We start from the raw sequence: 11188 nt of genomic DNA on the forward strand, positions 1-11188 counted from the left end.
CAGGGGAATTTGATAACCAGACGAGCATCTCAGCAAGGCACAACCGTGACACCAGCAAACAGCAGCTCTGCGGGAGCATCCAGGTGTTGGAGCAGGCTCAAGGGTGCCTGGGCTTTGGATTATTTGGGAGACCGACAGGCAGAACTACTCCAAGTCTTGCAGAGAGAAGGAAACTCCACAGAAACTCACTATTTAGCTATGAAGGTGAAGTAACACTCAGTATCTTGCATCATCAAGACGACAGTTAGATACCAACTTTGTTGGGCAAGCCAGCGTTCCCCATTCTGTAGCGAGGATCAAAAGCACTCAGATTAATCCAAGGTTTGTGTCTGACACCATGACAGATAGAAGGAATGTCTGTCATCCTGCCAGTTCCCAGCCAGGGAGACGCACCGGAGCCAGATGTGGGACCCCGCACCCCGGCTCTAGCTCTTCGCCCCCGTGGTCCGAGCCCAGAGGGACCTGCTGCTACACTCACCTCACTACCAAGGGCGGATCTGCACAGAGGGAAAGGTCACCTCCAAAATGTACTCATCAGCGTTTTAGCCTTGAGCCCTCAACTAGCTCCAAGACCTGGCCTGCCAGTATTTGTAGAGAGGTTGGTGCTGGTCTCTTCTCACAGGTAATTAGCGATAGAACAAGAGGGAATGGCTTCAAGCTGCAGCAGGGTAGGTTTAGGCTGGACATTAGGAAAAAATTCTTCCCAGGAAGAGTGGTCGGACACTGGAATAGGCTGCCCAGGGAGGTGGTGGAGTCACCATCCCTGGATGTGTTTAAGACTCGTTTAGATGTGGGGTTGGGGGATATGGTGTAGGGGAGAACTTTGTAGCGTGGGGTTGATGGTTGGACTCGATGATCCCAAGGGTCTTTTCCAACCTAAATGATTGTATGATTCTATTTGCCTATGGGAAGTCCACTAAAACAGCTGCAAGGCTGTGCCGAGAAAGGGGAATGTAAAACAGTTAATTATAACAATTAAAGGAAGCACAGATAGAACGCGTTAGTATCTAGCCGAGGGGAACAGTATTTCCTCTTCTGTGTTTGAATAACCTTCGGATGCGCATATCACGGGTGTTTGCTCAGAGCAGCTCCGTGCCCTGTGCCTTCTGCTGCCGGGCTCCCAAGGGGTCCGTCGCAGCTCACCAGTTGCCACCTACGGCTCGCCTTGGGCCGGCCAACCACGGCAGCGCCCTTTAACATAGGCTCAGCCATACAGACCCGTACATTGTCTCCTCACAAGAGCAGCCACAGACTAATCAAAACCAGTAGGCAGCCCGAGATGGCCGGGAGCCGCGGGGGAGAGCCTGCCGCCAGCATCCCACCCCCAGCTCGGGCTGGAGCAGCCCCCAGATCCAGACGCGCTGGCAGCACCCAGGCAAGGCGCGGGAGCCGGCGTTGCGGGGCAGCGTTTCACTCCTCAGCCCAGAGCTCATCTCGCAGACGGCGTGAAGTGCCCCCCACATTTCGGCACAAGAAGCTGGTGGAAACGCGGCAGCCGTGGGCTGGCAGGAAGGGCGGCTCCGCTGCTTGCGGCCACCGCTCCGCAGACGCCTGCACCCCACCCAGGCTCGCAGAAGACGGCAGGAGCCTCCCCAACGGCGCGGGGAAGGCAGAGGGTTGCTCAGCACGGCACCCGCCCATGCGAGCATCCTCTGCTGCGACGCCGGGATGTGCCGCGGCCACTGCTCTTGCCCAATTTTCCCCTGCAAAGAGGGCGGGCTGGGTGACAGCGTGGCAGTCTGTCTGCCCGTCCGTGCCCACCTCGCCCCCAGAGGGCCCAGCGTTTGGGAGCTGTGCTGCCGCGCAGCCCGGCCAGCTCACGCTGGAGTCATTCAGTGCTCTGACAAATAAATGCGTCATGATTTACGGCATGGCCTGAAGCAAGGGAGAAGGAGACGCGGCCCGCGATGTCATTGCGGCCCATAGCCACTTTTGTGCTAATAATTGGGTAACAATGGCAGGAGGGTTCATGCAACCTGCTGCTGCTGCTAGATGAAAACAGCTTGTCCCTTCGCAAGACAGATCTCAGCCTGGACGTTCAAAGCTCTGCCAGCACCAACTTACCAGCCTGATGAGTAAAACTTGCTATCTTTCAGTGACCCAGGGAAAACAACTCTGAAATATCAGCTGAATTTATGCTTTAAAGTTAGAGATCGCCTTCAGTATTTATTGGTTCCTTCCCGTTATATTAGTTGTCTAATGCGAGTTGTAAGGAACAGCAGAGGACCATCACCTATCTGACTCGGAGGGAACATCCCATTCGCAACCAGACGGTGCAGCCGTATGTGTGGCCACTCTTCTCAGATGGTTTTAGAGACCCATGGCTGCTTTCTTCCAAAGGCATTACCAGCAGGAGGTCCAAACAACTCCAGCCCATCACACCAGGAGAGGCAGGACTCAGCTGCTCCATCCTCTGCCCACCCCGGGGCAGCTCCAGGGCAGTGTCTGCTGTGTCACTCGGCACAAGGGAGGATGTGCAAGGCAACCCCTGCTTCTCCAGGAACTTGGGCAAAGCTGCCTTTGGCTGTTGTTTGAAGTGGCCTAGCTTGTTTTTGCTAACACAACAAAAAAAAAAAAATATCCAGTTTATCCCTGCAGTGGTTGTACTACAGTTGCCTTGTACTAGCACAGCAGGAACTAGACGTCGCACACTTCTCTCTCTGGATGTTAGACTTCGACTGCTTACAGCAGAGTAGCATTTACACGTCGCAACCCACTAGCTGAACCCAAAGCCCACCAGAGCGGATCCAGTCCTCACTGTCATGTGCCAGATATTACGTAGGCACCTCCAAAACTCTGGGTTAGTTGCAGGAGGGGCAGAAAGCTGAGGGAGGCTCACGAACAGGTTAGAGCGCACGTCAGGGCCCAGAGAACCATCTAGTTATGATCCAACACAGGCTCACCGCAAGGCTTTCAAGCACAGGAACTAGGATTTATCTCCTAATGATGACCTGGAAGAAAGCGTCTTCCCTATTAGATTACAGAGTACTGGTCCTTCCTCAGGAGGAACACAAACAGGTAGGAGTGCAAGCTGCGAGAAACTTTTGCCTTATGGGGAAAACAACCTACACCACGTTCCCAGAAGCAAGACCTTGGGGGGGGGGGGGAGGGACGGGACCTCATTCGAGCTTCATTGCACTAATCCAAATCAACAGGCAGAGCTCGCTTAGCGCATTGAAGAGCGAACCTCAGACCTCGGCTGACTCAACTCTGAACCCGGGGTCAAGTTCCCGGGAAGAGCAAGGGCAGCTCTGCTCACCCCACCCAGGCGGCGGCTGCAAGAGGGGTGGGCGAGTACCCACCTCGACCGCACACACACACACTGCTATCGAGAAAAGATATGGGAGCAGCTCGCACTGGTTTCACAGGCACAGTATTTTCATAAAAACTGCTAGTTTCATTTCTCCAAGCCCAACGTGAAGGCACATAGCTGTTCCCCCCCCCCCGCCCTCAACATGAATTCGGCCTGAAGCAAACTAAGCCTTGTGAGCAGTGCCATATTGGTGATGGCTGTAGCAAAGACTGCTCAGATCTCCTTGCAAGGACGGGCAGTGCCTTCCCTTAGCCTTTTCTACATGTATTCTGCTTTGGGTTCTTCCCCCAGCAGTTAACACTCAGCTAGCCGGCATTTCCTTCCTGCAGCATGGACATGCTTGGAACACCTGACTGTTTGTCCTGCCAAGTCCAAGCAGATTGCAGGAACCCATCCTCGCCTGCTTCCACCCTCCCATCCTCGCCTGCTTCCACCCCCCACGCATGCCCATCACTGCCTTGGTGCGCCTGCACGGAGACGACTCCCCCTGCCCACGGGTGGGTGCTCTGGAACAGGACCCACAGTGCTATCAGAGCACACACACAAAAAGCAAGAAAACCTCACAGGAACCTACAGGCTTCTCTACAGAGAGCCCGGCTACCTCACCAAGAGCCAAAGTCGGGCTTGATGCTTTGTAAGCAAGAGCCGCTGGGCCAGGCTCTTCAGGCACACCGGTACCCAGCACCAAGAGAGCCAAACCCCAGGTCGCTGTATCTTCATTACTGCAATGACTTACAGGTCAGGGGCCATGTTCGTGAGCCGTGTACCACGCCAGGCAGCAGAGGAAGACGGGTCCACGGGCAGGTCTGCCTGATGCTGGTGGCAGAGACCTGGCGAGTGTCACAGTCTGTTCACACCAGCATCACCTGCAATGCATGGCTTCGCTCTGGTGCGCTTGCTTAGCGTGTATTAGTGGTCTAAACTTGTCAGGCCCTTGTTCGGGTCCCAGAGTAGCTGCACATCGAAGTCTGTTTCTGAGGGGCAGAGAGAAAACAGAATTCCTCTGCAGCTCGGGGGATTCAGAGATCATTGGTTTACCTCCCATCGCTTGGAGCGGACACCGAACAATACTGGCAACGCAGAAGCATGGCCACACACAAGGCTAAGCACATTCTTAGATTACAGTTATAGGCTAGAAAAAGTTATCCTGACCCACTTAGATTTAAACATCCCCATGTAAGTCAATACAGGACATGGCATTAGAACATGGAGCAGTTAAGACTTCAGTCCTCCTTGAATAGCTGGCATGGCGTGCAGTGCCTGAAATGAAAAAGCTGTTTAGCACATTAGTCTAACTGGTCCCAAGTAATTTTACTGAAGTTTGATCGGTTTACAAGTTTCCGCTCATATGTAAAAGAATGCAAGAACGGTCTGTGTAAGCTACCTTAAAGTTTCCTGTAACTTGGAGCAAACAGCTCATGCAGAGCCGCTTTTGCTGCAGCCCAGCAGTCCAGCTAGTGAAACAGAAGGTCCTGAGGAGACCAACCACTCTCAGAAACCAAAGCCACCTCCAGTCTCCAGCAGTGAGGCCCACTGCCGTGCTATCAAAAGTCATCTTCGAGGGGAAGGATTAAGTGTCACATTTCCAAGAAGCAGAAAGTTGCTTCCAAGACACACTGGATCTTTTCCAGAAAACAGCCTCCAGGGAAGTCACAGGTAAGTGGCAGACAAAAACGCAAGTGTATTTAGACTACCTCCTTACGATGTGTTAATAACATCTGGAGTGAGACAGAGAGAGACCCTGAGCGTATACAGGCTGAACGCACATTTTCCCTTTTTTTCCCAGTTTTCCAGCACCTAGCTCTAGGCACCACAGGACAATGCATTTACCAAGGTTTAGAAAAGACGAATATTCCTCTAAAAATTTAAGATTTGCTTTGTCACCCTTCAGTGAGCATATCAACAGCCTAGTTGGTTTTCAACCATTTTCCTAACATGATATTTCAAGAAGGTACTCAAAGGACTCCCAGGTCAAGATACTTCAATCTTTAGAGCACGCTGGAGGTCTGCGCTAGAGCACAGCGCGTAGATCAAGTACTTGGTCATTAAGCAAAAACCCACCCGATACAGAGGTTACGCTCGGTCAGAAAGAGCCCTTCCAGAACTACTCCTGCAGCTGGGACATCCCAAGGCCACCAACTTCTCCACAAGGCATGTCCCAACAGACCATGATTATAACTTCATCCTCTCCTCACTGGCACGGCTCAGCTCCCTCCAGGCACCGCAGCGGGACTCGGGACCACCGTAAAGACAAACCTTGAAACCAACCACACAACAGCAGCTGGGGCTGGCACGGGATCCCAGCGACACCCTGCAGCTGGGAGGCAAGCCCGATCGGCTCGCTCATCTGGTGAGAGCGCAACCCGGCAAAGAGAAGCTCCATGTTTTTCACTTTGATCAATCTGACTGCTGCAGTCTAAGATTGCAGTTTTACCAAAGAAAAAAGCCAGCCGCTCGGCATCCATCCTGCCTCTCCGCTGGGCAAGCCGTAGCCATGAAGACACTGCCAACAGACACCAACCAGCACCACAGCACACACCTAGGACCTGCCGGCTGCAAGCTTGGGTACAAATTGGCAGGTCACAGCCCAAAACCACCTGCCAGGCTTCAGACACTGAACTCCTCTGTTTCTAAGCTAAATCAGTTGACTCCTGTTGCCCAGTATCAGGGTTTCTAGGGGCAAGCTCTGTGCCAAATTAGCTTCAACCCCCCCTTCTCCACCACTTGCTGCAGCTTTTACCAAGGCATGATGTGGCTCTCATACAAAGTAATCTGCGGAGTCAATCGGCTCCTTCGGCCAAGAGCAAAGCCCTTGTGCTCTGCATTCCTGGCATCCTACTCTGCAGCGCCTGTCACGCCGCACGCCACTCAGCACCCAGGAATCCGCAATTATCTCAGTCTAGCAGACAAAAAAAAAAAGCTAGACTTAATACTTGTTAACACTTGAGTAGCATAGCAGCTCCCTCGTGTCAAGCAGAAGACTCACAGAATGGTAGGGGCTGGAAGGGACATTGCCCCTTGTCCTGTCACCGGGCACCACTGAAAAGAGTCTGGCCCCATCTTCTTGACACCCACCCTTTAGATACTGATAAGATCCCCTCTCAGCCTTCTCTTCGCCAGGCTAAACAGACCCAGGTCTCTCAGCCTGTCCTTGTAAGAGAGATGCTCCAATCCCCTGATCACCTTCGTAGCCCTCCATTGGGCTCTCTCCAGTTTCTTTACCTGGGGAGCCCAGAACTGGGCACAGTACTCCAGATGTGGCCTCACCAAGGCAGAGTGGAAGGGAAGGATGACCTCCTTCGACCCACTGGCCACGCTCTTTTTAATGCGCCCCAGGATGCCATTGGCCTTCTTGGCTGCAAGGGCACATTGACCTCAGTCAACTTCTTGTCCATCAGGACTCCTAGGTCCCTCTCTGCAGAGCTGTTTTCCAGCAGGTCAACCCCTAACCTGTACTGGTGCATGGGGTTATTCCTCCCTACTTGCAGCACCCTACACTTGCCCCTTTTGAACTTCATGAGGTTCCTCTCTGACCAGCTCTCTCTGAATGGCAGCACAGCCTCCTGGTGTGTCAGCCACCCGTCCCAGTTTTGTGTCATCAGCAAGCTTGCTGGGGGTACACTCTGTCCCCTCATCCAGGCTGTCGACAAACGTGTTGAATAAGACTGGAGCCAGTACTGGCCCCTGGGGAACACCAGTAGTTACAGGCCTCCAACTAGACTCTGCGCCGCCGATCACAAGCCTCTGAGCTCTGCCATTCAGCCAGTTCTCAATTCACTTCACTGTCCACTCATCCAACCCACACTTCCTAAGCTCACCTATGAGGATATTATGGGAGACAGAGTCAAAAGCCTTGCTAAAGTCGAGGTAGACAACATCCACTGCTCCTCCCTCATCTGCCCAGCCAGCCATGCCATCATGGAAGACTATCAGATTGGTCACCTCCTTCGTGTCCAAGTCACCTGCCCTAACAGCAGCTTTTCCAGAGCTTTCAATCCCATCTTTGCTGGAGGGCACGAAGCACCTATGTGCTTTATGACTGTTTTTTTTTTACAGTAGACCACACATGTGGTCACATCTGCACTGAAGTGAAGGCCCTTCACGCCTAGGAGAAAAGCATCTTGAAACTACCCACAGACTCTGAGCCGAGACTAAACAAGGGGTAACAGCAGCAGGAGAGGCTGGACTCCTAATGGTGCATCCAGAAAGGGCTGTAGTCAAACACTATAAATTTAAACCGACTTCTCTGCGTCTAGGCAGACTTATTTTAAATGGACAAAAAATGAATGCCAAAAGCTTGCTACTGAAAGAGTTTAAAAGTGTGGTTGTAGTACAGCAGCAGTAGCTGAGCCATAATACATGGCTTCCAAAACGTTCCTGGAAGTTAAATAATAACTGGAACAAGCACTGCATCCACTTAGCAGAGGTCTGATGGCATTATTAATGCCAGAAATCCAGCAGCCGCAGCTGTCAGGTTTTCCCGGCTGATTTGGCTCGGAGCTGGCCCTAAACACCCCAGGCCCTAAAGAATAACCTGGTCATAAAAGTTCTCTACCTAAGTGCCTTTACCGGTACTCAGCTCCAGACCCCGTAACAGCCTTGCTTTTGTTCAGCACCACAAAAGAAGAGACTAAAAGCTACAAACAAAATGAAAGCCCCAAGTTCTTCAGAACCCGCAGGGAGAAACGCACCCAGGGCAGGCAGCGAAGCCCAGGGACACCGCGCCTGCAGGAGGGGTGGTGTGGGCTTCAGCCCCTTCAGCCGAACGGAGCACCGCAAGGCTTCCTCTGAACCTCTTTTTTGGAAAGGGGGCTCAGGATGTTTTTTTCAGGCTTCAGTTTATCCCGGACTGTACGTATAGCAGGGCTCCTGTGCTACCACTCGGCTCTGGTGGCACAGCTCGGATGGAGCTGCAGACCCCTTCATGCAAAGGCTGGGAGATGGCAGAGGCACTAGCAGCCTATTTCATTCTCCAAAGCTTCAACTGCAGGGTTTTTAGGGTTTCTTTTGTTGGGTTTTGGGGGTTGTTTGGTTGTTTGTTTTATTTTTAATAGCCAACACAATGCAAGTAAGCTGCAGAACAGTTAGACGAGTCTTAAGTGATTAGGGCCAGCCTGCAGCTCAGTCTCATCCTGCAAGGGAGCGGTGCTGCTGCCGCCGCAGTGCTTCTAGGAAGGAAGTCGCTGGAAGCCAGGCCTGACCGGACTAACCTTGATCTCCCAAACCCGCAGCCCTCGGGAAGTCCCGCAGACAAATAGGAAGGCAGCTGGAGCAGCAACGTTTTTCTAGGGCAAACAATACAACAGAGGGGGAGCGCTGGCCTGGCGTTAGCCCTGTGGCTGGTAAGGAGCTATTCCAGCGGCCGAGGTGGGAAGGTGAGCTCCGACGGCAGCAAAAGCAAGCTCAGCCCAGGAGTCGGCAGCTGCAACTCGAACCCCTCTGTGTGCGAAGGGAATGCACCTCTCAGTAAATAATTAGCGCCAGCTCCCTTCCCAGCTGCAAGCACGTTAGCTCTTTTGCCCCAGGAGGATAATCAGCCATTTGGGACCCAACAGTCCCCATTTGTCCAAAGCTGTTTTTACCTCCTAGTAGAGAGGAGTAACAGGGTACCCACCTACCCCACCCAGCCACAGGTTTCCAGAGAGGGCCAGGTCTCTCCCAACTGGAGAAGTTTGTATTTTCTTGCTATTGTAGCTGAAGCCTCTGAAGGGAAACAGCTTTCACCTCGGCCAAGAGTTTTAGGCAACTGAGCAGAGCTGCACTCACCCAAATTCAGCTGTGCAATTCATCGAGGCCAGAGTCATCAGGAGGCAGTAATTAGAGTTATCTGGCAAAGAGCTAGAAAAGGCATTCGCATTCCTTCCCAGAGATCTCTCAGGCATTCAAATTATTGCTTTACAGACTGCGTTGCAGCCACACCTGAGCTATTCCCAAAACGGTTACCACATGCATTCCTGAGGGATCATCTGCAATTTGACATTTGTGCATGCCAACAGCTTTTAATTTTCCTGAGCAGCCCACCAGTTATCTAGCGATTGCACCCTCCAGCATGGCATGGAGAGTCAAACCTAGTGCCAGCCAGGGCAGGCGTTAGCTCACACCACCCACCTCCAGGAGCTAGCAGAGGTCCTCGTACATTTTCTGCCACAGCAGGAAGATTAAGGAGAAAGTGCAGCCTGTTCAAAAGCTGCAACTGCGCTCAGGCAAGCATCCACGCTAACCAGAACACTGGCATCATCTACTGGGCTCACGAAAAACCTCCTCACGCTCCTCTACCACCTATGGTGGTGCCTATCTCCCCACAGCTCGCCCCACAAGAGCCAGGCACCCTGCCAGAGCCCTGGTACCCCCGCCTGGACACAGGCTGGGGCCAGCATCGTCCCGGCCACATCTCCTGCCAGGGCTGCCAGAGGGGTCAGTGCCTGGGGAAAGGGGCTGCGCAGGGAGAGACCGTGCTCCGGCATTGGGCTTCTTCAGGAAAAGACCTGAGAGCAAAGCCTCACCTACGAGACAGCGGCTAAGGGAGACGCTGAGGAGGACGGGATGGCATTGACAGCCAGGCCCCACCACACACACTGCACACGCAGTTTTAGACCAACACTACGCCCAACGCTTGCTCGTCAAGGAAAGAGACCCCCAACGCTTGCTCTTCAAGGAAAGAAACCCCCAACGCTTGCTCTTCAAGGAAAGAAAAAGCAGCCGTTCCTCAGTTCCCGATCCCGCGGCCCCGGGGAGCCCAGCCGGCAGCATCGTCCACGCTCCGCGGGGCAAAGGTCCAGGTGCGGAGGGGGGAAGAAAAAAAAAAAAAAAAAAAAAGAAAAGGAAACGCAATAAAATGCGAAAAAACCCCAAACCCACCCGCTGGGGATGCACTCACCGATGGAGACCAGCTTGATGCTCTCCCGCTCCAGGAACTCGAGGGCCACCGAGACGTTCTCCAGCTGCATCTGGCGGAAGGTGGGCCGCTGGTGGTACTTGCGGTACATGCGCTTCTGGCTGAGCACCTCCAGCAGGGCGATGAGGCGCAGCCCGTCGCTCAGGTCGTGCTGCAGGTTGCCGATGCGCTTGTTGACGCAGCGCAGGTGCTCGTTGCACCAGCGGGTGAAGGTGTTCTGCTGGATGCGCTTCCAGGGCGCGTCCTCCGCCAGGTCCTTCTCGGTGGCCGGCATCTCGCCGTCGGGATCGGCCGCTCTGCGCCCGCCCTGGCCCCGCGCCTGCGTGCTCATGGCGCGGCCGCGCTCCGCCTCCTCCTCCTCCTCCTCCTCCTCGGTCGGCTCCGCTCCGCCCGCGCCCCGCCCGGCCGCGCCCGCCCGCCTGCGGGGAGGGAGCGCGGCGATCAACGGTGGCCCCGCTCCCGGTCCTGTCGCCTCCTCGTCGTCCCGCCCGCTCCGCGCTGCTCCCCGGCTCTGCGCCGGCCCCGCGCCGCCGCCCGGCCTTTATCCGCCGGCAGCGGCACGCCCTCGGCTGCATCAGCCTCCCGCGCCCCGGCCCCGCGGGGGGGGGCTGCCGCGACGGCAGCGCCGCCGGCTTCCCCTCCCCCCGGCCGGGACGGGGGTCCCCGCTGGAGCGACCCCCAGCGGTGCCGGCGGGGGCCCCGCGGGGCTGCGGGACTCGCGGGAGCGGGACGCTTGGGGGCACGGCCCCGGGGGGCAGCGCCGTGGCAGCGGGGCACAAGCTGCATTGCACACCCGCCGTGGCATCGGTGCGCAGGCAGAGGGCGACTCACCTGGGCTAGGGCGTGGACGGGGCTGCTAGCCCCCTTGCCACCAGGGCGCGAGCACAGCTGGCACCCGCAGCACGGCGCCCCTCGCACAGCAAAGGCGGCACCACCCGACATGGAGCAGCTCGGGGGGGACCGTGGGTGGGCGACCCACC

General features: G+C 55.1%; 1 protein-coding gene across 4 annotated transcripts in view; it reads right to left on the reverse strand.

The window, feature by feature from the left end:
- The window catches only part of FLNB (filamin B), a 76096-nt gene extending 65521 nt beyond the window's left edge, over positions 1 to 10575 (reverse strand). For all 4 annotated transcript variants that reach the window (XM_063348568.1, XM_063348569.1, XM_063348567.1 and 1 more), the window contains exon 1: positions 10191 to 10575. In XM_063348568.1, the coding sequence (XP_063204638.1) occupies positions 10191 to 10539 (349 nt within the window). In that variant the 5' untranslated portion in view covers positions 10540 to 10575. The remainder of the gene's footprint in view (positions 1 to 10190) is intronic.
- Positions 10576 to 11188: the final 613 nt, after the last annotated feature.

This window comes from Chroicocephalus ridibundus, chromosome 10, assembly GCF_963924245.1.
Source record: "Chroicocephalus ridibundus chromosome 10, bChrRid1.1, whole genome shotgun sequence".
NCBI classification, from domain to species: domain Eukaryota; kingdom Metazoa; phylum Chordata; class Aves; order Charadriiformes; family Laridae; genus Chroicocephalus; species Chroicocephalus ridibundus.